At 42.7% G+C, this 27,797-nt stretch overlaps 2 protein-coding genes and 10 non-coding genes across 12 annotated transcripts; 2 read left to right on the top strand and 10 right to left on the bottom strand.

Annotated features, from left to right (window-relative positions):
- Nucleotides 1–2,094: 2,094 nt before the first annotated feature.
- Nucleotides 2,095–13,113, bottom strand: LOC103462980 (alpha-2Db adrenergic receptor-like). Its single transcript, XM_008406059.3, has 2 exons — nt 12,394–13,113; nt 2,095–3,301 (listed from the first exon to the last, which is right to left on the bottom strand). The coding sequence occupies exons 1-2, from the start codon at nt 12,673–12,675 to the stop codon at nt 2,174–2,176; spliced, it is 1,410 nt and encodes a 469-aa protein (XP_008404281.1). The 5' UTR covers nt 12,676–13,113; the 3' UTR covers nt 2,095–2,173.
- Nucleotides 6,140–6,212, bottom strand: trnav-aac (transfer RNA valine (anticodon AAC)). The gene has a single exon. It is a non-coding gene; the product is annotated as a tRNA-Val (tRNA).
- On the bottom strand, nt 6,434–6,505 carry trnaq-uug (transfer RNA glutamine (anticodon UUG)). The gene has a single exon. It is a non-coding gene; the product is annotated as a tRNA-Gln (tRNA).
- trnav-aac (transfer RNA valine (anticodon AAC)) lies at nt 6,627–6,699 on the bottom strand. Its single transcript has one exon. It is a non-coding gene; the product is annotated as a tRNA-Val (tRNA).
- On the bottom strand, nt 6,921–6,992 carry trnaq-uug (transfer RNA glutamine (anticodon UUG)). The gene has a single exon. It is a non-coding gene; the product is annotated as a tRNA-Gln (tRNA).
- Nucleotides 7,099–7,172, bottom strand: trnav-aac (transfer RNA valine (anticodon AAC)). The gene has a single exon. It is a non-coding gene; the product is annotated as a tRNA-Val (tRNA).
- On the bottom strand, nt 7,394–7,465 carry trnaq-uug (transfer RNA glutamine (anticodon UUG)). The gene has a single exon. It is a non-coding gene; the product is annotated as a tRNA-Gln (tRNA).
- Nucleotides 7,587–7,659, bottom strand: trnav-aac (transfer RNA valine (anticodon AAC)). Its single transcript has one exon. It is a non-coding gene; the product is annotated as a tRNA-Val (tRNA).
- On the bottom strand, nt 7,881–7,952 carry trnaq-uug (transfer RNA glutamine (anticodon UUG)). The gene has a single exon. It is a non-coding gene; the product is annotated as a tRNA-Gln (tRNA).
- trnav-aac (transfer RNA valine (anticodon AAC)) lies at nt 8,074–8,146 on the bottom strand. The gene has a single exon. It is a non-coding gene; the product is annotated as a tRNA-Val (tRNA).
- trnai-aau (transfer RNA isoleucine (anticodon AAU)) lies at nt 8,312–8,385 on the top strand. Its single transcript has one exon. It is a non-coding gene; the product is annotated as a tRNA-Ile (tRNA).
- Nucleotides 13,114–20,789: 7,676 nt separating the features above from the next.
- On the top strand, nt 20,790–27,515 carry LOC103462979 (E3 ubiquitin-protein ligase TRIM21-like). The gene is made up of 2 exons (XM_008406058.3): nt 20,790–20,922; nt 25,590–27,515. The coding sequence occupies exon 2, from the start codon at nt 25,599–25,601 to the stop codon at nt 27,249–27,251; it is 1,653 nt and encodes a 550-aa protein (XP_008404280.2). The 5' UTR covers nt 20,790–20,922; nt 25,590–25,598; the 3' UTR covers nt 27,252–27,515.
- Nucleotides 27,516–27,797: the final 282 nt, after the last annotated feature.

The raw sequence follows: 27,797 nt of genomic DNA, 5'->3' as shown, positions 1-27,797 counted from the left end.
GAAAGTTCCAACTAAATTACACTTTATAAATGAAGTAGGATCCAAAGAGGGATGGGTGAGTTATTTGTAAAACTTAGCGTTGCTTAGCAACCAGTATATATTTCTATTTATCTCTGTCTTTGCAGCTGCAGACACTTAAAATGTGTTTTAAAAGATGCAAACTCTTGGATCTGTGAACTACCTGATGTGTTTGCGCCTGAACCGATGATCCAATCCGCGGTTGGCTCACCTCGCCGTTTCTCTCCAGTGATGCAAGCTTTGAGTCATGCTGCTCCGCTTGTTTCATCCTTCAGAAGATAATTATCTCCTGCTTCACTGTATTCACCCAGACCCTGTTTGGGTTGTTTTTTTTTGTCTTTTCTCGCTGTAACTTTCCATTTTTGCAGCAGCTGAGCCTGTCTGTTCGCTGTGCATGAATTTTTAATGTGTTTGCCCTCCAGCTGGTGGTGTCAACAGAACATTGTTTCAGAGGGAAAAACCAGAAAGTTTCATTGTGGCAGCTCCTCTGGATGAAAGTTTGAGCCGCTGCTGCTGATGTGTAATCACTTTCAGAAAGAGTTGGTGATTTTATTCACAGAGCCGTTGGTTTGATCTCCCTGTGGTTCCTCCCCGGATTGAGTCAATATATGGATTACAGATCAGGCTGCAGAAATCCAGATAATCTGCAGGGACAGAGTTTACGCCCTGCAGCCGATTCCGTCTGATTACTATTCAGCTTCACTGAGAAACACAGGAATGATGCTGCAGCAAGAAAACAAAAGATGAAACACATTGGACTCTGTTACCTTCCTCTGGTGGATTAGATTAGATTAGATTAGATTAGATTAGATTAGATTAGATTAGATTAGATTAGATTAGATTAGATTAGATTAGATTAGATTAGATTAGATTAGATTAGATTAGATTAGATTAGATTAGATTAGATTAGATTAGATTAGATTAGATTAGATTAGATCAGATCAGATTAGATTAGATTAGATTAGATTAGATTGATAGGTAGATGAATGATGGAGTTACTATAGATGGATGGATGGATGGATGGATGGATGGATGGATGAATGGATGGATGGATGGATAGTTGGATGGATGGAAGGATGAATGGATGGATGGATGGATGGACAAATGGATGGATGGATGGATGGATGGATGGATGGAAGGATGAATGGATGGATGGATGGACAAATGGATGGATGGATGGATGGATGGATGGATGGATAGTTGGATGGATGAATGGATGGATGGATGGACAAATGGACGGACGGATGGATGGATGGATGGATAGTTGGATGGATGGATGGATGGAAGGATGGATGAATGGATGGATGGATGGATGGATGGACAAATGGACGGACGGATGGATGGATGGATGGATAGTTGGATGGATGGAAGGATGGATGGATGGATGGATGGATGGATGGATGGATAGTTGGATGGATGGAAGGATGGAAGGATGGATGAATGGATGGATGGATGGATGGATGGATAGTTGGATGGATGGAAGGATGGAAGGATGGATGAATGGATGGATGGATGGATGGATGGATGGATGGACAAATGGACGGATGGATGGATGGATGGATGGATGGATGGATAGTTGGATGGATGAATGGATGGATGCATGGACAAATGGACGATGGATGGATGGATAGTTGGATGGATGGATGGATGGATGGATGGAAGGATGGATGGATGGATGGAAGGATGGATGGATGGATGGATGAATGGATGGTTAGTTGGATGGATGGATGGATGGATGGATAGATGGATGGTTAGTTGGATGGATGGATGGATGGATGGTTAGTTGGATGGATGGATGGATGGATGGATGGATGGATGGATGGATGGATGGAAGGATGGATGGTTAGTTGGATGGATGGATGGATGGATGGATGGATGGATGGATGGAAGGATGGACAAATGGATGGATGGACAGATGGATGGATGGATGACAGATGGATGGATGGATGACAGACGGTTGGATGGAGCGATGGATGAAGATCATTGAGATTAACTTTTGACTGATTCAGGCCTAAAAACCAGGAAATCCTAAACTTTCCCAAACTTTGAAGGAACCCTGGAATAAGAAGCAGCAGCCAGCTGTGTGACAAGCCCTTTAATGTCGCTTTGACAGCACAGTGCAGAACAGGAACCGAAGCTGCGCGCGCTCAGACACTCATGTCCTTTTATGGTCGTGGAACAGGATCTTCTTGAAGGCCCTGCGGAAGTCCCGGTTGAAGATGGTGTAGATGATGGGGTTCAGGCAGCTGTTGCAGTATCCGATCCAGAAGAACAGGTCGAAGAGCGTTTCCGGGATGGTGCAGCTCTCTCGGCAGATCGCGTGCAGACTGTAGGTGAAGAAGAACGGGAACCAGCACAGCACGAAGACGCCCATCACCACCGCCAGGACAAAGGTGAACCGCTTCTCCCTCATCTGCGCCACCTTGTTCTTGGACAGTGACATTTGCCTGCTGCGTACGGGCAGCGGCGACGGCAGCAGGAAGTTCTGGGAGCACTGGTCGGACGAGGCCCAGGAGATGGAGGCACAGGACGGTGGCGGCGGGGGCAGTTTGAGTCTGTTTGTTGTACCGTCTACATCGTCTGTTTTCACTCTTCCACCAACTCTCCGGGGGAACCTCAGGGATGAGGAAAAAGACTCCTTTACTTCTGGGTCCGGATTCCTCTCCTCCAAGTCGATATCGTCCAGCTCTCCTCTTCTGTGGTTGCTGCTGTTGCTGTCGACGTTGGAAGAGCTGCGTCGGTGTCCGGGTTGGGGACTCTCCAGTTCATACTGGGCCTTGCCCTTCCGTTGGCAGGTACCGCCACCGCCCACGAAGCAGGTCTCGGACTGCGACGGCTGCCTCTCCATCACGTTCTTTGCCACAAACACGGTGGAGGCCCTCTGCTTGGCCACGCGGTAGATCTTACAGTAGACGAGGATCATGATGACGCCGGGGGCAAAGAAGGACACCATGCAGGATGAGAGGATGTACCACGTCTGGTTGTTGATGAGGCACTCCTGCCGGCTCACCTCGCTCCTGTCTTCCCCCTCTAAATCGCTGTCTTTCTGTGACATGAGGAGTGGCGGCGAGGAAATCACGATGGATATGAGCCACACGATGCTGATCATCACTTTGATCCGCTTGGGGGTCCGCTTGCGGTTGTAGCTGACGGCTTTGGTGACGGACCAGTAGCGGTCGAGGCTGATGGCGCAAAGGTGGACGATGGAGGAGGTGCAGAAGAGGACGTCCAGAGCCAGGTAGAAGGAGCACCAGGTGGAGCCAAAGTACCAGTACCCCATGATCTAAAAAAGGACAAGAAAGCAGTCAGAGTGGAACTTGTGTGGATTCTTAATTAAAGTTTGAGAAAAGTTGCAGTGATCGGGTTGCAGAACTGTTCTCACACTTCAGTTTCAGGATCATCTTTGGTAGGTCTTGACATCTTGACTTTGTAATATTCCTCTGCCTTGCTGGCCTGGCCATTGCCTATCAATGCAATGTCGCTCGATGTTAATCTCTATTCAGTGCTCTATCTGGGATTTCTCCCACTTACTGAGCCAATCAGTGAACACAAGGAGAAGCTATGAACAATTATGTAAATTTTCTGCAATGTTTTAGAATTTTAGTCTGGCTGTAGTTTGGCTGTGGCATTGGCCACTCTTCCAAGCAACTAAAGTTGGAGCCAGAGGAATGTTAAAGACGGTGTTTGGCTTGGCGCTTTCCTGTTCACATAGGGAATGTCAATTCTGGAAAGCATTGCATCTTGGGTAAACATTAGCGACTGGGTAACATACAGTATGTCCATCCTTCCATAAAGCGTATCGTTTCTCAACCATATGCTGGATGAAAGACCCTTGATTGACCCTTGATGAGATCACGTTCCCCAGAACTCCGCCACGACGGACGTCAAAACAACCTCGACTCCTTTAAAGCTAGTCAAAGACAGTCGTCTGTAACCAAATATCGCTTCTCTTTAGTTGATTTCACAGTAAACATGGTTATAGGATGGAAACCAAACTTGTCACTTTTTCTTATGACTTAATGAGGAAAGATCCGGCGGCGATGGACAGCAGCCTTCAATCATGACTAGCAGCCCTCAGTGTGATCATGGATTTGCACTTTTTGCAAGGTAAGAATATTAACATAAGTATAATTGGAAAGATGATATAAAATATCGCATTTTGGAGAAGGTACTTCTCTCTAACATTAGTAACCATGGAGACAGTGCCGCACCGTCACATAGCCTAGCATGTATGGAAAAAACTGGTTGGCATCTCGTCTTTTGTACGTTTTTAAAGCTGCTCCGGTTTAAGGGGAAATACTGTTTATGACGGTCGGTAATTTGATCAACACGTCAGGAGGGATCGGGTCGGTTTCTAAGCTAGCTGTTTCCAACTTTGTAAATCCCGCCGACTGTGAGCCCCAACCAGGAGAGTTACAGACACATTAGTTTGATTCAAACAAGTAGAGGCCATGAATAAACTGGAAAAAAAAACTTTGGGAAACGGTGTCAGTCTGTCTGTTCAGTACTCCTCCCACATTTCCGACATCCATCATGGCGCCTGGAGTGATTTAGTGGCCAAGTTGCAAAGGATCAGCAGGAATCAAAAGGTAGAACAAGGGGCTGGTTCTGACCAGCCCCTTGGTAAGGGGCACCACAAAAAGCCCCTTACCAAGGGGCTTGCACCACTAAAAGCTTAGTGGAGCTTTTAGTGGTGCAAAAGCTCCACTAAATTCTTACTCCTAATTTACTCCATCTGGTCCCACTCTGCTCTGCCCTGGTGCCATAGTAAATCCACACTCATTATTAATGAAAGCATGTACACACAGAACCGATTCTGTTTTTACTGAACGCGAGTGGAGTCACACCGGTCCAACAGGAAACCGCAACAACATCCATATTCTCAAAGTATTCCACCAAGACACACTATATTTGCTTGAATTTCTATCTATATCAATGGAAGTAAGGGGGTATTGATGCTGCCAGCATGTGTCTGTTATGGATTTAATTCTGAAACCTATTAACTCAGGTTTCTGTTAGAGTCAGCAGGAGCGCCAGTCGAGGCAGAGGAAGAGCAACGTTCAAAACGTCAGTTAAACCAGAACATTTGGTCGGTTAAAACTCTGATAAAGGTGATGATCAGTTCCCAGAACCTGACATTAACGTTTTCAGTTAAATTAGCATAACAGACTAAACTGCTCCTCTGATCCATCTTCTGCACAACCGACTCATTATGTGAAATCAATCTGGAGATAAACTAAAGAAGACTCTATTAATTAATCATTTCATAAATAATTTAGCTACAAAATGATCCAAGCAGTGAAACCACTTATAGGTCCTCTTAATATTTAAGATGTAAGCTGAAACTAAATGCTATTCTAAATCCTTTTCCTGGGTGTTTTGTTGAAATATTTCATTAAAAAACATATTTTTCCTATAAAATTGGACTCAGTTTGGACTCAAACGTCACACATATTGTTGTTTTTGTGTTTTTTTTTCTTCCATTTCCTCTCTCTCGCTCTTTAAACAATGAGTCGCCTCATTATAATTCCATCAGTCCATCAACTGGAAAACACTTAATTATAAGATGATTAACAATGAAGACCAAAAAAACCAAGAAGAATCCAGACAACAAAGCCGACTGTTTCATGAAAAAACCTCAACAATAAAGCTGTTAGCTGCTCCCTGCAGAGACGAGGAAACACAACCGAGGCATGTGGGAATAAGGGAATAAGGGTCAGCCTCCGATTGATCGCAATTATTACCAGCCGGTGAAAAGCAGCCGGCTGACACTGATGGGATGAAGTGGGGGATGAAGCACCAGCAGCTCCACACAGAGAGAGAAAGGCTCACAAATAGATTCAAATATGCTAAAAATATGAATATTTTTAGCATGTTTGAGTCCAGTAGGTGAAAAAAACAAAGCTATTGAAGAAGTCATGAACAGAGACCAATGGTTCTACTGAGATTTGAACTCAGATCACTGGATTCAGAGTCCAGAGTGCTAAACATTACACCGTAGACCCGCCAAGCGGCATTTTAAGTAGCCTAGATTTCAAAGATGCCTGCATTGAAGTCGATTGGCATATGAACCGTCACGAAAACACTTGTTGTCCCTGTTAGAAGCACAACGTACAAAATCTGTTTCTGTCTGGTTTCGAACCAGAGACCTTTTGCGTGTTAAGCAAACGTGATAACCACTACACTACAGAAACTCATGCCATTTCCACTGTTCCTGGTAGAGGATCCAAAAGTTGTTAGAGACTAACGTCAATGACGAGCATGGAACAATGTCAGATACTTATACCATAGATCCTCTCAGAGAGCACAGGAACTTGGTGAACAAACTGTCAGACTTGTTCCTAATTTCACATTAAGTCTATAAACTAAGCCTGGGAGCAAAAAACGTATTGAAGATGTCAGGAACAGAGACCAATGGTTCTACCGAGACTTGAACTCAGATCGCTGGATTCAAAGTCCAGAGTGCTAACCATTACACCATAGAACCACCACGTGAAAACTTGAGTAAAGTGGCCTTGATTTCAAAGATGACTGCATTGAAGTCGATTGGTGTTTGAACCGTCACGAAAACACTTGTTGTCCCTGTTAGAAGCACAACGTACAAAATCTGTTTCTGTCTGGTTTCGAAACAGAGATCTTTTGCGTGTTAAGCAAACGTGATAACCACTACACTACAGAAACTCATGCCATTTCCACTGTTCCTGGTAGAGGATCCAAAAGTTGTTAGAGACTAACGTCAATGACGGGCATGGAACAATGTCAGATACTTATACCGTAGATCCTCTCAGAGAGCACAGGAACTTGGTGAACAAACTGTCAGACTTGTTCCTAATTTCACATTAAGTCTATAAACTAAGCCTGGGAGCAAAAAATGTATTGAAGATGTCAGGAACAGAGACCAATGGTTCTACTGAGACTTGAACTCAGATCGCTGGATTCAAAGTCCAGAGTGCTAACCATTACACCATAGAACCACCAAGTGGCACTTTAAGGAAAGTAGCCTCAATTTCAAAGATGCCTGCATTGAAGTCGATTGGCGTATGATTAGTCAAGAAAACACTTGTTGTCCCGTACAAAATCTGTTTCTGTCTGGTTTCGAACCAGAGACCTTTTAGCGTGTTAAGCAAACGTGATAACCACTACACTACAGAAACTCATGGCATTTCCACTGTTCCTGGTAGAGGATCCAAAAGTTGTTAGAGACTAACGTCAACGACGGGCATGGAACAATGTCAGATACTTATACCATAGATCCTCTCAGAGAGCACAGGAACTTGGTGAACAAACTGTCAGACATGTTCCTAATTTCACATTAAGTCTATAAACTAAGCCTGGGAGCAAAAAACATATTGAAGATGTCAGGAACAGAGACCAATGGTTCTACTGAGACTTGAACTCAGATTGCTGGATTCAAAGTCCAGAGTGCTAACCATTACACCATAGAACCACCAAGTGAAAACTTGAGTAAAGTGGCCTTGATTTCAAAGATGACTGCATTGAAGTCGATTGGTGTTTGAACCGTCACGAAAACACTTGTTGTCCCTGTTAGAAGCACAACGTACAAAATCTGTTTCTGTCTGGTTTCGAAACAGAGATCTTTTGCGTGTTAAGCAAACATGATAACCACTACACTACAGAAACTCATGCCATTTCCACTGTTCCTGGTAGAGGATCCAAAAGTTGTTAGAGACTAACGTCAATGACGGGCATGGAACAATGTCAGATACTTATACAGTAGATCCTCTCAGAGAGCACAGGAACTTGGTGAACAAACTGCCAGACTTGTTCCTAATTTCACATTAAGTCTATAAACTAAGCCTGGGAACAAAAAACATATTGAAGATGCCAGGAACAGAGACCAATGGTTCTACTGAGACTCGAACTCAGATCGCTGGATTCAAAGTCCAGAGTGCTAACCATTACACCATAGAACCACCAAGTGGCACTTTAAGGAAAGTAGCCTCGATTTCAAAGATGACTGCATTGAAGTCGATTGGCATATGATTAGTCAAGAAAACACTTGTTGTCCCTGTTAGAAGCACAACGTACAAAATCTGTTTCTGTCTGGTTTCGAACCAGAGACCTTTTGCGTGTTAAGCAAACGTGATAACCACTACACTACAGAAACTGAACTTCTCTTCTTTGTTTCAGTTTGAGGTTCCACATTTGAAGATGTCAGATGCAACACATCAAGTTTCTAGTGAGACTTGCACTCAGATGCCTGGATTCAGAGCACAGACCACTACACCATGCTGACCTCTCACCACCTCAATGAGAAGACAGCATTGTACATGGCTGGTAAGCTCAGCTGGTCAGAGCATGGTGCTAATAACGCCAAGGTCATGGGTTCAATCCCCTTACTGGCCAGTTGAAATATAAATTGTTTCAGATAATCAAGTTAAACCTTTTCATTTATTGATTTTGAAAAACATTTATCAAATATTGTTGTAAAATCATGTAGGTTCTTCTTAAATCCATGGAAACTCAACAGTTTGTAAGGTAGGTTAGCTCAGCAGGTCGGAGCGTAGTGCTGGTAACGCCAAGGTCATGGGTTCAATCCCCATACTGGCCAATTCAGGGTGAAAAATAAAATCTATACATCCAAACAAAAAATGGCTCTGAAGTACAATCAACTATTGAAAATAAGAAATGGTTAAAAAAGAAATCAACACAGGAATGGTCTAAAACTTGATTTTAATGGTTCTATATGTAACTGAAAATAATAAAAAAGTAATTTTATTTTTTTTTTGATGAATGATATTTGTCCTTCCAGAATATTTTTGTATAACTCCAGAAAACAGTTAAAAATCTACTGATGTCCTGTTGGCTACTTGGTAGAAGTTAGCTTTTCTCTTGCTAACTAAATATTTAGCTCAACTTGGTACAAGTTAGCAATATGGTGTTTAGCATATTTAGCTTTCACTAAACACCATGTTGCATTTAGCATTAGCAGAACTAACAGTTATAATTAATGCTTTAGGATTAGCTCAACTAACTGTTTAGTTAGTGGTGCCCATCTCTGCCAACTAAATATTTCCTTTATAATTTATATTAATGACTTATATTATTATTTATAAGTTTATTTATATGAATGAATTATAAATAGACTTTTCTAGCTCAAAAGTTATTTATTTTAGCTGGTAGCACAGAAGCTTCTTTGTCCTGTGATAACAGTCATGATTAGGGTTACAGAGAGTCTCAAAGGGGTCAAAGGTCATCATGTTGCCAGTCCAATACGGCTAATGAGACGATCTTGAGTTGGACCCACGATTGCAAATGAAGTAGCAAGTTTGCTTTTGAGCTTTGGGAGGAAGTCAGAGTTGCTGGACAAAACCTGCAGGGAACAGGCAAAAAACGGGGACATGTAATTCAAGTTTTAGTGTTTTTATGACATATCTTTAAATTAGGGCTGTGTAATAATATCGATTTTGCGATAAATATCGATATTTTCTTTCCTAGAAAAAAAATCAATATTCATCCGTGAGTATCGTAACATCCAACTGTCACCTTGCTCACTCACTGCTTGCTTCACCGTGAGAGTGATCAGGCCATCAGGCTTAGAGTGATTCCTTCAGATGTTAAGTGTTAAAAAGTTATCAAACTATTCAGAGCAGGTACTTGGTGAACTTTATTTACTTTATTTACTTTACACATTCATGTAAGCTACAGTTTGTACTGTTTCAACTGAAAGAAACATGTTTTCTCACCACTTCTTTGATTCATTTTGTCCAGCTGTCGACTTTGAGTCTGTGTCCAACCAGAGCCAGGTATTGTGTAGTTGGTGCTTTTAATCAGTTTTCAGTTAAATTAATTCAATCCAACTCTATAACGGTCACAAAATGTCACCAAAATCACTCTGTCCCTCTGAAATCTTTCAGAAAATCGCAAAAGTGTATTGAATTGTATTGTTTGCTGAATATCGCAATATATATCGTATCGTGAGCAGAATATCGTGTATCGTATGGTGAGATTATTGTATCACTACAGCCCTAATTAAATATGGACTTATATGTCTAAAATTTTGTGCCTCAACAGATACTGGTGAGTATTCAGAGGAAGGTTAGGAAACAGGACAGAACAGGCTATTTCTGTCTTCATAGAAGTATTTCCATGTATTTTTTTATCTCTCCAAAACTCCATGGAGACTCTTAAGCTTCATATATATATGTGTCATCATGTTTTATTCATCAAAAAGTGCTTCTTTTGCCCCCTCCCTCATCGATGCACAACCCCATCCATATTCCCCCGGAGCTCCTCCAGCAGCAGAAACTCATGCATCATGAAAACATCCTCCACCTGATTCCAGGAGAGGCAGTGAATACCTACCGCTTCTACTTAACTTATTCAGTTATTTTTTATTACCGCTGTTTTTATGTTCAGTTGTCGTGGGATTTGAGTGATTCTCCGTTTTCAGTCGTTTATATCAATCAGTACTTCAAGCTAATTGTATCTAAACAGAGTAAATTCATATAAAATAGAACTGCAAAACATTGCAGAGTTGAGTTTACAAACAAAATATTCAGCTAGCTAACGGCTAAATATTGAGTTTGTGAGCAAAACGTTTAGTTCTAAGCTAAATATTTAGTTAGCTCAGAGCTAGCTAAATATTAAGAGTAAATATTTATTTAGCGAGCAAATATCTATAACTCCAAACTAAATATTTTCTTAGGGAGCTAAACATTTAGCGCTGAGCTAACTAAATACTTAGAGTAAACATTTATTTAAGAAATAACATATTTAGCTCCAATCTGAATAGTAAATATTTAGCTAGCTCAGAGCTAACTAAATATAAAGTTTACAAACAAAATATTTATCTACCAAAGAGCATAATATTTAGTTTGGAAGCTAAACATTTAGTTTGCTGATAAAATATTTACTCTGAAAATGTGACATTTATAAATGAATGAATAATATGGTGGAAATATGACTTTAAAAAATGAACCTCCTTTTCTTTCTCCCAACTTTACAAACGGCACCACATATATATATATATATATATATATATATATATATATATATATATATATATATATATATATATATATATTGCCCCTTTTCAAGAAAGAAAAGGGGCCAAAAAGGGGAAAGGGAATTTATTGTCGATGATGCTTCTGATAATGATTATATATATATATATATATATATATATATATATATATATATATATATATATATATATATATAATCATCAATTAAGTGTATATATATATATAATCATTATCAGAAGCATCATCGACAATAAATTCCCTTTCCCCTTTTTGGCCCCTTTTCTTTCTTGATGCTTTGCTGTGAAAATTGCAGCCATGTTTCTATAAATAATGCTTCAATAATCGATCCTGTGGGTCTGATCTCCAGCCTGATAACTCGGACCTTTAGCTTGTGATGGAACCGCCACTGCCCTCTGGTGGTCGGTCTGAGCCCTGCAGCTCCTTCCGGAGTGAAAACCTTCACACAGCCGTCGCTGATCTGCATGAAGCTCGCCAAATTGCGTTCAAATCAGGACGTTCCCTCTGGGCACCCGGCTGTTTCCGGTAGGGAGCGTGTTTGTTCCCCCAAAGGGAAATCCTAAACGAGCAGAGTTCTCCAAACAGCATCTGAACCTGCTACTGCTGCTGCTTCTGTTGTGCAGATTTCATGTTTTGAAAGCAGTAGAAATTTCTACTTCTGAATTATCAGGTCAAAAAAAAAGGGAAAAGTATTGCATGCATGTTCAGAAATCTACCCGATCCGACTCTGTTCAATTTGGGATCAGAACTGAAGCATCTGCTCCAGCTCCAGCTGCTGTGGTTCTCTTTGTCTCTGAGTTAAACCAACCAAACCCTTAGAGGAACCTGTTCCCCTCCTGGCCTGTGGGGGCGCTGCACCAAGAACCACTGAAGGAAACGACACTAAAACCCCTGAAGACACTGAGAGCAACTTCCTTCTTCACAAAATGCAAACAACAGTAGAGTGGCATCGGATTTTAGGATTTCTCTTTTGCCTTTGGCTAAAATCCACAAACCATTTCTCCCACTAGCACTGGGCCAGGATGTTAGCTTTGGTTGTATTTACCCAGAATGCCCTGCGCTGTAGTTCGCTTCCTGCTTTTGAAGCGGTCTCTGGTCTGCTTGGCGTTTACATGTGAATCCAAACCGAACCCAGACTGAGGTTTGTAGAGTTCGACTACACATTCTCACAATCAAAGTTATATTTTACTTTCTTCCACTGGACGTTTGCTGTAAATTTACAAACTGAACTCAATATCCTGCAAGGAAACGCGCTCTGAAACCCAAATGTTCACATTTTTAAGTGTAAAAAAAATGGAAACCATCCAATAAAACACATTCTTAGTTTTATTGTTATATTTTCAACTTAAAGTGTTAGTAAACCCGTCACCTCATTGGCCAGCGAGAAGGGGATGACCAGCGTGGCCACCAAGATGTCCGCCGACGCCAGCGACACCAGGAAGAGGTTCTGCGGGGCCCGCAGGGCTCGGCTGGTGAACACGGCCACCACCACCAGAACGTTCCCCACCACCGTCCCCAGGATGATGACCGCCACCACCAGCACGATGCACACCGACGCCGCCTGCGAGTGAGGAGGAAACGGAGGCGACTTCGCCAGGGAGGAGGACGACGTCTGGTTGACGGACGAGTTTGAGTCGTCTGCGAAGTCCATCCTTCAGCCTCCAGTTCATTTGATGGAGAAAAAAATTCAAGATTCTGACAGAAAATGAAATAAAAACCAAAATCCTGCAGGTTTTAGACGCTCGACCTCATCGGCGGCGGTCGAAATGCGGCTGCTTGAGGCCAATCTTCAGGTGGAGCATCATCAAACACTTTTTTAAAAACTATCACATCCATGGAAGCTGACAGAAACGGTGGCCCAGTTATTTCCAACGAGAAGCAAAGAGAAGCAGAGCGTGCGTCCGCACGCCGGAGCCGCAAGGACAGGAACCGTCATGCTGCTGCAGCTGCTCAGGAAAATCAGCACAACTGGAAAAAAGTGGATCAGAAATGACTGAAAATTAGATTTAAAAAGGAGAAGAAGAAGAAGAGGAAGAAGAAGAGGTCCCCACTTTGGTTGCTGCAGAGCGAAGTGACTCTGCTGCTGCTGCTGCTGCTGCACTGATTCTGTTCTGCTGGAGGAAGAGGAGGAGGAAGAGGAGGAGGAGGAGAGACTAACAGGAGGGATGAAAGGAAAGAGCGAGGGATCCGTGAAGAGGAGCGCGAGCGAGCAGCAGATCTTTGAAGGAGAAGACAAGAGGGATTTGAGAGAGGAGGAAGAGGATGGAAACGATGAGAGGGTTGGAATTTGGGAAAAGAGAAAGGATGAGATGAACGGATGAATGAAAACAAAAGAATGAAACTCAGAACAGCAGGATGAGAGAAAAAATCACTTTGACTTTCGATTTGATCCTCAGTCAATTCCCATTCATCTAACCGAGGTGAGCGCACTGCAAAAACACAAAACCTCACAAAGTTTCTACTGCAAATATCTCATCGTGCTTTGAATAGGACAAAACCAACAGTTATAAATACAGATCAGAAATAACTGCAGGCTTTCGCAGTTTTTCAGTGTTTTAATGGCACAACTGTGTTTAAGTCACTGGTAATATATTTTCATTAGGTTGAAAAGCTGCTTTGCAACAAATCTGTAGTTCAAAATGTTATGTAATGTTTGTGACTTTTATATTTTAGCTGGACTGGGTCCTAATCGTAAGGCTCCACACTGCAAAAACCCAAAATCTTACCAAGTATTTCTATCTAGTTCCTACTACAAACATCGTAGAGCACGTGAAATGACAAAACAGCTTACAAACAACTTTTCAGCAACACATAGGAGCTTCTTTTAGGTAAATAATGTCTTAATATCGATGACTGTTCAGATTATTTCACTTGTAACAAGGGGAAAATGTTTTAAGTTAAATAATCTGCCAATCTAACTGGCACTTTTTCATCAATATCAGGAGTTTTTTTCTTAAACTTCCATAAGTTACTGGTAAGTTACGTTTTCTTATTTCAGGTGTTCTAAGAGATTTACACCAGAAACTTGACAAAACGTACTTGATTTGGTTTTGTGTTTTTTCAGTGTGTATTGAACTACGGCTCCCGCTGCTGGAAGATTAATCTGGTATTTCCAGAGGAAACGGAGGAATTTGAACACAAAGTGGAATCAATGTTTACTAAAGAGTTTTGGGAAAATGTCCATCCAGTTTATGTCGCGTTTCTGTTTTCCAGCAGGACTTCTCATCGGAGCGGACAGAAATGGAGTACCGCAAGGTTCAACACCAGGACCGCTCCAGTTTCTATATGCTCCTGATGGCTCAGATTATAAGAAACACAGGATTAGTTACCATAACAACGCAGGTGATACACAGCTCTGCGTTACAAAGTCTCCCATAAACAGATCAATGTGTGGAGGCGCCAAAACTTTCTGAACAGAAACTGAAGGTTTTATCTTTGGACCTAAAATCTGGACTTATAGATCTAGAGTTATAGATCTAGAGTTATAGCATATAGAACTAGAGTTATAGATCTAGAGTTATAGCTCGAGTTGTAGATCTAGAGTTATAGCTATAGAGTTATAGCTCTAGAGTTATAGGACTAGAGGTATAGATCTAGAGTTAATGGTCTAGAGTTATAGGACTAAAGGTATAGATCTAGAGTTATAGGTCTAGAGTTATAGGACTAGAGGTATAGATCTAGAGTTATAGGTCTAGAGTTATAGGACTAGAGGTATAGATCTAGAGTTATAGCTCTAGAGTTATGGGTCTAGAGTTATAGCTATAGAATTATACCTCTAGAGTTATAGATCTAGAGTTATAGGACTAGAGGTATAGATCTAGAGTTATAGGTCTAGAGTTATAGGACTAGAGGTATAGATCTAGAGTTATAGCTCTAGAGTTATGGGTCTAGAGTTATAGCTATAGAATTATAGCTCTAGAGTTATAGATCTAGAGTTATAGGACTAGAGGTATAGATCTAGAGTTATAGCTCTAGAGTTATGGGTCTAGAGTTATAGCTATAGAATTATAGCTCTAGAGTTATAGATCTAGAGTTATAGCTCTAGAGTTATGGGTCTAGAGTTAGAGATCTAGAGTTATAAATCTAGAGTTATAGCTCCAGCGTTATAGATCTATAGTTATAGGTCTAGAGTTATAGCTCTATAGTTATAGATGTAGAGTTATAGCTCTGGAGTTATAGCTCTAGAGTTATAGATCGAGTTATACCTCTATAGTTATAGGTCTAGAGTTATAGATGTAGAGTTATAGCTCTGGAGTTATACCTCTATAGTTATAGGTCTAGAGTTATAGCTCTAGAGTTATAGATCTAGAGTCCACGCGCAGCTTCAGTTATGACAGATAGAAACTAGAGATCAGTTTGACCTCTGACCTGAACCTTCAGAGCTACATAAAGACAGTCACAAACCCGGCCTTCTCTCACCTGGAGAACATTTCCAGGATCAGAGGACTCATCTCTCAGCAAGATCTAGAGAAACTTACGCTCCTCTAATCTGGAACAAACTTCCAGAAAACTGAAAAACAGCCGAAACACTGAGTTGGAGTTTCCATAACAACTGGAACATTGACAAACATTTTAATGTGTATTTATTTGTACTTGATGATGACATTTGACACAATATAATGTTTGTTTCTGGTTTCATAATGAGTGACTGACTGATGTTTTTATGATGTGAAGCGTTTTGAACTGCCTTGTTCCTGAAATGTGCTACACAAATAAACTTGATTGGTTTGAAAAAAATGATCTCTCTTGTTGGCTTATATGAAAATGTTTATTTAAAAAAAAAATCTGTCACAAATGTAAAAAATAAAACCCCAAATCCTTAAAGGTGCCAAAGATTGATCACGTTCTGTGACTGGAGGAAGCTGCTAATCGAGCTAGCTGCTGATAAAGGTAGCTGCTAATAGAGCTAGCTGCTGATAAAGGTAGCTGCTAATAGAGCTAGCTGCTAATAGAGCTACCTGCTAACAGAGCTAGCTGCTAATAAAGGTAGCTGCTAATAGAGCTAGCTGCTGATAAAGGTAGCTGCTAATAGAGCTAGCTGCTAATAGAGCTAGCTGCTGATAAAGGTAGCTGCTAATAGAGCTAGCTGCTAATAAAGGTAGCTGCTAATAGAGCTATCTGCTAATAGAGCTAGCTGCTGATAAAGGTAGCTGCTAATAGAGCTAGCTGCTAATAGAGCTACCTGCTAATAGAGCTAGCTGCTAATAAAGGTAGCTGCTAATAAAGGTAGCTGCTAATAGAGCTAGCTGCTAATAGAGCTAGCTGCTAATAGAGCTACCTGCTAACAGAGCTAGCTGCTAATAAAGGTAGCTGCTAATAGAGCTAGCTGCTGATAAAGGTAGCTGCTAATAGAGCTAGCTGCTAATAGAGCTAGCTGCTGATAAAGGTAGCTGCTAATAGAGCTAGCTGCTAATAAAGGTAGCTGCTAATAGAGCTATCTGCTAATAGAGCTAGCTGCTGATAAAGGTAGCTGCTAATAGAGCTAGCTGCTAATAGAGCTACCTGCTAATAGAGCTAGCTGCTAATAAAGGTAGCTGCTAATAAAGGTAGCTGCTAATAGAGCTAGCTGCTAATAGAGCTAGCTGCTGATAAAGGTAGCTGCTAATAGAGCTAGCTGCTAATAAAGGTAGCTGCTAATAGAGCTATCTGCTAATAGAGCTAGCTGCTGATAAAGCTAGCTAGCTTTATTATGTCCATTATGGGAAAGTGCAAATTTAGTTGGCTGAAGCACATTCTGGCGAGCCATCGGGTCACTTCTGTCACCAACCCATGCAGTTTATTTATTGTGACTTTCTTTACTTTGTCTTGTTACTGGTCTTAAACATTTAAAGTACAGAAACTATCAACGTTTAGGATGTTAATGTAATCATTTAATCCTTCAATCGGGTCCAAAGTTGGACCAAAAGTGTAAATACTGTGAAGTGAGACGGACAGATGTGGAAACAATAAACTCCCTCTGCTCCAGTTTTCATCCAAACTCAGTAAAATCCTTAGAAAGAGGCGTATTTTTAGCTCCTGCATGCTGTTCGGTGCCGACCCGCCTCTCCTCTCTGCTGTGAAACACAAGAAGCTGCAGACTTTTTCCAGATGCGTTTTGCGAGAGTCGTGGCTCAGTCATCTGCTCCTAATCGCTCCTGGACGACGTGCAGGAATATGATCGATCTCGCTTCAAAACACTCGCAGTCATGAATAATTTATGGCAGGTTGTTGATGTTCTGGTGAGATTAGTTTAGCATCTCCAGTTTGTTTCTCTTGTGCAGTAGCTGAATGACACGCCGCTCTGATTTATTACCAATAATTGCCTCGTTAAGGTGAACCTGTGAGCAGGTAATTGCTCTTACGACTGAGGTGTTGCTTTTTATTTAGACGGCTGATCAACTCTAATCAAATTCATATTCCTATTTTTGCTGCTTTTTCTTCTTTTTGATGCTGACAAACTGTCATTATCAGAGGTTCAATATCCTAAAATACATCCAACAGCAATCTGGTTCATTTTTAGAGCAAAACGTCGGGAATTGAGAAGTTTTTTGGCAAACAAACCCGAGTCTGGATTTTCAGTTTTTCTTCATGCATGTATTATTAACTGTGCAGAAAATTCTCAGAGAATCTGATATTTGAGGAAGGGGCTCCGGGGGGCAGATGAATCAGACCTTCCAAGGAGAAAGAAAAGAAGTGATGCAACTTTTTCTGCAGCCTGTGAAGCCCAGAGGACTCAGGAAACTTAGAAAGATCCCTGTGAACATTTGGAGTTGCTGGACTTTTTATATGTGGTGGTAAATAATAAAAACGCCTCACTACACAGTGTAGTGGCACAACGCTGTTAAAAAGCCTTAATCAGTCAAATCGGATCGCTCTGCAGAGAACTGGAAGGTTTCGCCCCTTTTCACCCATTTCCAGTCGAACATTTTAGATGTTTTAAATCAAACCGTGGCCCCAACAATCGGAACCGAACCAAATTTTGAGATTCCAAACCCCTGAGATTCCAAACCCCTGAGATTCCAAACCCCTGAGATTCCAAACCCCTGAGATTCCAAACCCCTGAGATTCCAAACCCCTGAGATTCCAAACCCCTGAGATTCCAAACCCCTGAGATTCCAAACCCCTGAGATTCCAAACCCCTGAGATTCCAAACCCCTGAGATTCCAAACCTCTGAGATTCCAAACCCCTGAGATTCCAAACCTCTGAGATTCCAAACCCCTGAGATTCCAAACCCCTGAGATTCCAAACCCCTGAGATTCCAAACCCCTGAGATTCCAAACCCCTGAGATTCCAAACCCCTGAGATACCAAACCCCTGAGATACCAAACCCCTGAGATACCAAACCCCTGAGATTCCAAACCCCTGAGATTCCAAACCCCTGAGATTCCAAACCCCTGAGATTCCAAACCCCTGAGATTCCAAACCCCTGAGATTCCAAACCTCTGAGATTCCAAACCCCTGAGATTCCAAACCCCTGAGATTCCAAACCCCTGAGATTCCAAACCCCTGAGATTCCAAACCCCTGAGATTCCAAACCCCTGAGATTCCAAACCCCTGAGATTCCAAACCCCTGAGATTCCAAACCCCTGAGATTCCAAACCCCTGAGATTCCAAACCCCTGAGATTCCAAACCCCTGAGATTCCAAACCCCTGAGATTCCAAACCCCTGAGATTCCAAACTCCTGAGATTCCAAACCCCTGATACAAACAGAAACACGAATGACAAGTTCTCCAGTTTCTTTTCAGAGAAAATTCAAAAGATCAGAGGATTAATCTGCACATCCACTCCAAAGTCAGTACCAATGCTGAGCCCAAACAAAACAAATGCAGGAAAAATGAGAAAATTTCAACTACTAAATGATAAAACCCTAGAAGAAATTATAAGTCAGTGAAGCTCCAGTTCCTGCTGTCTGGATGTCCTACCCACTCATTTCTTTAAGAAAGTCCTGCCTGTCATTAATGATCTGATCCAAATAGTAAACTCATCGCTCTCTTCAGGTGTTTTTCCCCCAGGCTTTGAAAACAGCCGTTATCAAACCACTGATAAAACAGAACAATCTGTACAAATCACTACTGCAGAATTACAGGCCGACCTCTGACCTCTGACCTCTGACTCATCAGCAAAATGATTGAAAAAGCTGTTTTTAAACAATTAAATAACTTCCTAACAATAATGAATCGCTTTGACTCCTTCCAGTCTGGTTTTATGCTCACCACAGCACGGAGATGGCCTAGTCAAAGTGTTCAATGACATCCACATAAATACAGAACCACAGTGCTGGTTCTGTTGGACCTCAGTGTTGATCAGGACATTTTACTGAATCGACTGGAGAGTTGGGTCGGACTCTCTGATCCAGTGCTCCACTGGTTTGAATCTTACATAAAGAACAGGGATTTATTTGTTTCAATCGGAAACTTCTCATCAGAGAGGTCAAAGGTCACATGTGGGGAACCCCAAGGTTCAATCCTAGGACCCCTTCTTTTCAATATTTATATGCTCCCACTGGCTCAGGTTATAACAGGAAATAAGATCAGCTACCATAACTACACGGATGATACACAGCTCTACATCACAATGTCACCAGGTGACCTTTGACCCCAGATCAATGTGTGGATGAGCCAAAACTTTCTCCAGCTGAACAGAAACCAAACTGAAGTTATTATCTTTGGACCTAAAGAGGAGCGAACCAGAATCAACGCACAGCTTCAGTTATTACAACTAAAACCAGCGATCAGCCCGAAACCTGGGAGTAGTGATGACCTCTGACCTGAACCGTCAGAACCACATTAAGACAGTCACAAAGTCGGCCTTCTATCACCTGAAGAACATCTCCAGGATTAGAGGACTGAAGTCTCAGCACGATCTAGAGAAACTCATCCTGCGTTTATCTTTAGCAGCATTGATTCCTGCAACATCGTCTCACAGGTCTGACTAATAAACCAATCAAACAGCTGCAGCTGATCCAGAAGCTGCTGCAGCCGATCCAGAAGCTGCTGCAGCCGATCCAGAAGCTGCTGCAGCCGATCCAGAAGCTGCTGCTGCTGTTCTGACTAAAACCAGGAAGATGGAGACATAACACCAGGTTTAAAGTCCCTCCTCTGGCTCCCTGTAGCTCAGAGAATAGACTTTAAAATACTGATGTTAGTTTATAAATCACTGAACGGTTTAGCACCACAATACATTAAAGATCTGTTATTGCTGTACCAACCGTCTGGCCTGGGAGCTTCACGGGTACAGAGGAAGACGAAGGGCTGCTTGTTTCAGAAAACCTTTATAACTATAATATATTTACATACATAGGATTACATCCTGCCTGATCACATTAATGTTAAGGACTCACAGCAGTTATCAGTAATGTGGTTAAATGTTATATGATCAGAAGTTCTTAGTTCAGAGTTTTAAGTTTGATTCCCTTTTAGAGTTTGAATCGATGCAGCAGCTCCAGCAGCTGAACGAACTGTCTTAAAGTTTTCCTTTAAGTAAAATAAAGGAAAATAATAGTTTTTAGATGTTTTATTATCTAACCCTCTTTACTATTAACAACATTTTGGAGAAAATCTCTTTGTGTCAAACATCTTGTACGTTGTGTGAGTCTGTAGTGGGAGGCTCTAAGTCCTAAATGTTATTGATCAGTTTAGTTCTGTTTATTTGGCGGCTTGGTGCTTTTCTCCGCTCTTAGAACTACAGCAGAGCTCAAACTCCTCTAATTCATTTTCAGCTTAACGAACAGCATAAATATGCTCCACCTGTAAAGTGACTCACTTTAAAGGTGGAGCAACATGAGTCATGAGGTTAAAACGCTGTTCTCCAGAAATTAAAGTGAAAGTTGGCCAAAGCCTGAGCTGCTGCGGAGAAAAACCTTCGTGTTTCTTTCAAACTAAGTTCATAATTTTCTTCTCTTCAACAGACCAATACTGGTGAGTTCAGCTGAAAACTGATTTACTGGGTTTCTACTAACAGAAAAAATAAAACTGAAGACTTTTCTTGTGGACTCAGATTATCTGAAGTGAAACAGATGATAGTTCATAGTTTTTGCATCATTAGTTCTTCCTGGTAGATCTATTATTATAAATTATTCTGATATTCTCAGATCTATTATTATAAATTATTCTGATATTCTCATTTCTGAACAGTTTCTGTTTTAGTTTATTCTAATTTAACTCTTTTTATTTTCTGTCAGTTTCTTTCACTCCTTCCTCATCAGGTTTTGTCAGTTCATGTCGAGTTTCATAGTTGATTCTTCAGCCCTGATTATTAGTTATTTTCCTTTGGATTATTCCTGCCTTGTTCTTATATCAGTGTTTTAGTTTCCATTTTCATTCTTATTAGTTTCATTTGTGCCGTTTAATGTTTGCTGTTCATTCCAAGTGTTGCTGTGTTGATGTTTTATTTAGTGCTACGTTTCTCATTTACATCTATTTACTTTCTTAGATTGTCAGACTTGTTCCTACTGTTGTTCCACTTCCTCAGTTCAGCTACTTTGTCCCAGTAATCAAACCCGTTTAACCAAACTGGGTTATTCCACCAACCAGTTTCACCAGTTATTCCAGTTCCCAGGTTTGTTTCCTTCTGTTCTGCTTTGCTCAGTTTAGGCCTGATTAAGTTTATGATTTATTTAGAAAATAAATCAACCTAATGCCAGCCTGTCTGTGATTGGCTCTCTGAGACCCACCAATGGAAGCAGCAGCCGTTCAGCTGTGGAAAACACCTTGATGGCCTTAGCCCCGCCTCCCAGACACAGCTCCTCTTCAGAGATGAAGAGTCCAAACTCCTGGTTCACAGAGCAGCACAACCCTACGACTCCCCCACTCGGCTCCTTCAGACTAGCCAGCAGTAATTAGCAAACACCTGGTGGAACTGCTGAGCTCGTTAAAAGTCAATATTGACTAATATAATTTTTATAACAACTTAAAGTAACAGTTACGGGATTGTGTAACACTATTTGAACGGGTGAGGACAGACATGATGCTGTCATAAACATGGAGTCTTCATGAATGCTGTCATGAAGTGTCATTCTGTAAATAATGACGTTTTAATGCAGTTACATTAAAACTTGCATTAAAAGTCCAATATAGTGTCGTCTTTGATTAAAAGTATCATTTAATGAATGTCACTTCATGAAGATGATCAAACATTCATGAAAACTCCTTCATGTTGATGTCAGTTTTATGCACAAACCTCCAAATAAGTGTTACTCTTGACTGCACAGCAAATTTGGAAGTGTTCCATCAACTCCTACAGAGTTAAATTTTACACTTTTAAGGTGTCTATATAGATCCACACTGGATGGTGTAGAAGTTACACTTTTGAAAGTGTTATTTGTGATAGAGTTGAATCAACACTCACAGTAGTTGAAATCAAATTCACTTGTGTTAATTTACCCAAAAACTAGTGTATATTGTCAAAAGTTAACACTATAAATGTGTTAATCTAACACAGAACAGTGTAAAGAATAGAACATAGAAATCTGAGTTTTGAAATATTACTGGCAGGATGTGCTGTGGTGGTGCAGGGGTTAAGCACAGCCTACATATGAAGGCTCTGGTTTTCAATGCAGCTGTTGTGGGTTTGCTTCCCGGTTTTCTCATTATCCACTTTTTTTTGTCAATTTACTACCAAATAAAAGCCACTAGAGCAAATAAAACCTTTGTTCCCCCAGGAAACTACTGGCCATCAATAATCTCCAAATTCATTTTAAGACATGAGATGCTACAAAAACACCAGCACCATTTGCAGAATACAATCTTTTATTTCAAAACATCAAACAGCACTGACAGCAATATACAACAAAGGTCATAAATTCATAGTACTTTGCACTGAAGGTGAAGTGTGCTTTGAAAGTTCATTGGAAGCGGCCATGGGTGGTCTTGTGATCACTGATGGTGAAGTGTCTTTGGTGCTGCTCTTGTTTTCACCAACATGAAGGAGGAAGACTTCCAGCCTGGAAGGAAAAACAAGAAATATAGCAGAAACATTAGGATAGTAAATGCATATTTTAAAAAGTAGTGTGAGCAAAACTAATCAGACTCACCTGTGTGTGTCACCGTCATATTCATTCAAATTACTCTGCCCACCTGGTTTACAAGATAAAGCATAAAAAAGTCAGAAATAATTACTAAAGAATTAGTCAGCTTATAGAAAAAAATGTGGACAGCATTAAAAGTCGTGCCAACTTGTCTGAAGAAATGTGTTGAAGTCATCATAACAGTCTCCAGTCACCAACATGACACACTAACAAAGAAAAAACATTTAGGCAGGTACAAAACACCAGAGTCAAATGGCTGAATTTCCTCCTCACTGTGTAGATATGTTCTCCAGAGTCCTGCTAATCACCTAATCATTGTATTCAGGTGTGGTGCAGCAGCGGCACATCTAACTGTTGCAGGACAGTGGTCCTCCAGGACTGGAATTTTACACCTGTGGCTTAGACCAAGCCAACGGTCCAGCACAGCCACTCCCCTGTTTTGCAGTCTACAGCCAAAAACTTAAAGAAAATGCCCCCGCAGCTAAATAATGCTAATTAAAATGGCCTCCAGATTTTCCTGACAGTTTCAATGTTAGGTTAAGACAATAAACAGTCCAAACAAATAAATGTACGTTAAGCAAACTGTGTATATAAATCAATACTCGTGTAAACGGAAAAATAATGCCTCCATAAGAAATGGTCAAAAACATGATCATTTTAACATGGAACTTACCTTGTTATAATGAGCTCCAGACAAGACGCCATACCGCTGCCTCTGCTCCTCAGGCAAACATGTGACGCAGTAGCGGAACAAGACGGCGTCGGCCGGGGGGCGGGGCTAATGACCGGGGCCGCGGCTACTGGCAGGGGGCGGGGCTAATGACCGGGAGCGGGACTACTGGCAGGGGGCGGGGCTAATGACCGGGGCCGTGGCTACTGGCAGGGGGCGGGGCTAATGACCGGGGCCATGGCTACTGGCAGGGGGCGGGGATAATGACCGGGGCCATGGCTACTGGCAGGATGCGGGGCTAATGACCTGGGCCGTGGCTACTGGCAGGGGGCGGGGCTAATGACCTGGGCCGTGGCTACTGGCAGGGGGCGGGGCTAATGACCGGGGCCATGGCTACTGGCAGGGGGCGGGGCTAATGACCTGGGCCGTGGCTACTGGCAGGGGGCGGGGCTAATGACCGGGGCCATGGCTACTGGCAGGGGGCGGGGCTGATGACCGGGGCCGTGGCTACTGGCAGGGGGCGGGGCTAATGACCGGGGCCATGGCTACTGGCAGGGGGCGGGGCTAATGACCTGGGCCGTGGCTACTGGCAGGGGGCGGGGCTAATGACCGGGGCCGTGGCTACTGGCAGGGGACGGGGCTAATGACCTGGGCCGTGGCTACTGGCAGGGGCGGGGCTAATGACCGGGGCCATGGCTACTGGCAGGGGGCGGGGCTGATGACCGGGGCCGTGGCTACTGGCAGGGGGCGGGGCTAATGACCGGGGCCATGGCTACTGGCAGGGGGCGGGGCTAATGACCTGGGCCGTGGCTACTGGCAGGTGGCGGGGCTAATGACCGGGGCCGCGGCTACTGGCAGGGGGCGGGGCTAATGACCTGGGCCGTGGCTACTGGCAGGGGGCGGGGCTAATGACCGGGGCCATGGCTACTGGCAGGGGGCGGGGCTAATGACCTGGGCCGTGGCTACTGGCAGGGGGCGGGGCTAATGACCGGGGCCGTGGCTACTGGCAGGGGGCGGGGCTAATGACCGGGGCCGTGGCTACTGGCAGGGGGCGGGGCTAATGTCCGGGGCCGTGGCTACTGGCAGGGGGCGGGGCTAATGACCGGGGCCATGGCTACTGGCAGGGGGGGGGGCTAATGACCTGGCCAAATAATGAAGCTCATGATAATTTAACTTTACAACATAGACATGCCCGCAACAGCGGAGCTAACAAGTTTCACCACCACCACAGAGAGCGACGCCGTCATTTTGAAGTCCATCTGACATAAAGTTCAACAAACCAAGAGAAGAACAGAAACACGCGGCTACTGGTCACTAACGATGAAACAACACAAATTCAAAACATGTTAACGTTCCGTAGCTCTAGCTAGTTTGCTATTTGCTGCCAAGTGACTGATGATGACATTGGTTACCAGCTTTACCCACAATGCACCTGGAGAAAATAAGGCCGGTTAATTTGTAGTTTTGTGTGTCATAAAGTCAAATATAAGAGTGAAAATAAAGCCAGTCATGTGGCACAACATTTTATTCAATATTTTACACCCACTATGTCACTAAAATCAGTCAGTCAGGTAAAGTTTTTAGCAACCATGAGTCAATTATGGGGCACCCGACTATATAATCTATCTAAATCAACACCAGGCTGAGTGCAGAGTTAGAAATGAACACTGGACAGGATTAACTCTTTGGAACACTTTGGGGAATCTAACATTCTCCAACACTCATGTTGTTGAATTGACACTGTATTCTTAACATTCAACACTTGCACTGGAAATCTGACACTTCTGAATTTGCTGTGTGCTATAAAATGGCCCTTCATGTCTCTAAAACACTCAAACTGCCCCTTAATCAACTTGTTTTAACTGAAGTTTTCTCTGCTCTGTCCTCAGAGTCCAGAAATGTCTTCTGGCAGAAACCTGCAGTCTAAAGATCAGTTTCTCTGCTCCATCTGTCTGGATGTGTTCACTGATCCAGTCTCCACACCATGTGGACACAACTTCTGCAAAACCTGCATCACTCAGCTCTGGGATGCAAATGTTCCCTACAGGTGTCCTCTGTGCAACGAGCATTTCGCCTCCAGGCCTCAGCTGAGAGTCAACACTTTATTAAAAGAGATGGTTGATCAGTTCAGAGGTGAAGCTCAGCAGGAAGCCAGCAGCAGCTCAGAGCAACAAGCTGCCAAACCAGGAGAAGTTCCCTGTGACGTCTGCACTGGACCCAAACTGAAGGCCCTGAAGTCCTGCATGGTGTGTCTGCTCTCCTACTGCCAGACTCACCTGGAGCCTCACCTGACCGCTCCACGTCTGAAGAAGCATCAGCTGATGGAGCCGGTGGAGAACCTGGAGGACAGGATGTGTCTGCAGCACGATAAACCTCTGGAGCTGTTCTGTAGGACCGACCAGACATGCGTCTGCTTGTTCTGTCCTGTTTTAGACCACAAGAACCACGAGTTTGTTTCTCTGAGAGAAGAATCTGAAGGAAAGAAGGCAGAGCTGAGGAAGACGGAGGCTCAAGTTCAGGAAATGATCCAGAAGAGACGACTGAAGATCCAGGAGATCAGAGAGTCGGTGAAGATCAGTAGAGATGCTGCAGACAGAGAGAAAGCTGGAGGTGTTCAGGTCTTCACGGCTCTGAAGGAGTCTGCTGAGAGAGGCCTGAAGGAGCTCATCAAGGAGATCCAAGACAAACAGGAAGCTACAGTGAAACAGGCTGAAGGCTTCATCAGAGATCTGGAGCAGGAGATCTCTGAGCTGAAGAAGAGGAGCTCTGAGGTGAAGCAGCTCTCACAGGATGAAGATCCCCTCCACCTCCTCCAAAGCTTCTCCTCCCTGAAAGATGCTCCACCCACCAAGACCTGGACAGAGGTCAGAGTTCATCCACCATACTATGGGGGGACTGTGGTGAGAGCTGTGGCTGAGCTGCAGGAGATGATGAAGAGGATGATGGAGGCTGAGATGAAGAGGATCCAGCAGTTTGCTGTTGATGTGACTCTGGATCCTCATACGGCTCATGCTAGTCTCATCCTGTCTGATGATGGAAAACAGGTGAGACATGGAGATCAGAAGAAGAAACTTCCAGACAATCCAGAGAGATTTAATCAGTGTGTTTGTGTTTTAGGACAGCAGAGTTTCTCTTCAGGCAGATTTTACTTTGAGGTTCAGGTTAAAGAAAAGACTGAATGGGATTTAGGAGTGGCCACAGAATCCATCAACAGGAAGGGAGACATCACACTGAGGCCTCGGAAAGGTTTCTGGACTATTTGGTTGAGAAATGGAAATGAGTATGAAGCTCTTGCTGACCCTGCAATCCGTCTCCGTCTCCATCCTCCTCAGAAGGTCGGGGTGTTTGTGGATTATGAGGAGGGTCTGGTCTCCTTCTATGATGTAGATGCTGCAGCTCTGATCTACTCCTTTACTGGCTGCTGCTTCAAGGAGAAACTCTACCCGTACTTCTGTCCATGTCCTAATTATGGAGGTAAAAACTCTGCTCCTCTGATCATCTGTCCTGTTGATTGTTGCTCTGATGAAGATGATGAAGATGAATCTGAGTGACTGCAGGTGAAGTCCAGCTGCTGGAGAGGAGAGCTTGGACATGACCTGTTCATCAAATTAAAACTCATATCTAATAACATTTGAAGCGTTTTTCCTCATTAGTTCTGCCTCATGGTGGTTTTATGTGAATTTTAATCAGAAGTGGAAATGTAACATTTGATTGGTGAATAAAAATGTTAAATTGTAGAATCGACTGTTTTCCTTTTTATTTTTGAGGTTATATCAATTGTAAATCTGCATGACTGGAACTGTATTGATGGTGACTCTTCTACTCTTCATTGTTTCTGTTCACTTCTTGGTGCAGCTCCGTGTTTCTGCCCCATCTATTCTGACACTAAGAGGAATGTGGTTGACACTGTAAATACCATGTGGGTGAAATTTAATCGATGATACTCCGATGTCCCGTCCTCCTGAAGGCAGCACAAGACGTTCATAGAAAAACTGAGGAGAAGAAGAGTTATGATTGAAAAGAAAGAAAATGATTTGTTTGTTTCAATTGGAAACTTCTCATCAGAGAGGTCAAAGGTCATATGTGGGGAACCCCAA

This window comes from Poecilia reticulata, chromosome 3 (genome assembly GCF_904066995.2).
Source record: "Poecilia reticulata chromosome 3, P_reticulata-male-v2, whole genome shotgun sequence".
Classification (NCBI taxonomy): domain Eukaryota; kingdom Metazoa; phylum Chordata; class Actinopteri; order Cyprinodontiformes; family Poeciliidae; genus Poecilia; species Poecilia reticulata.
The sequence above is the reverse complement of the archived record's forward strand: the minus strand, read 5'-3'. Positions and strand labels throughout refer to the sequence as shown.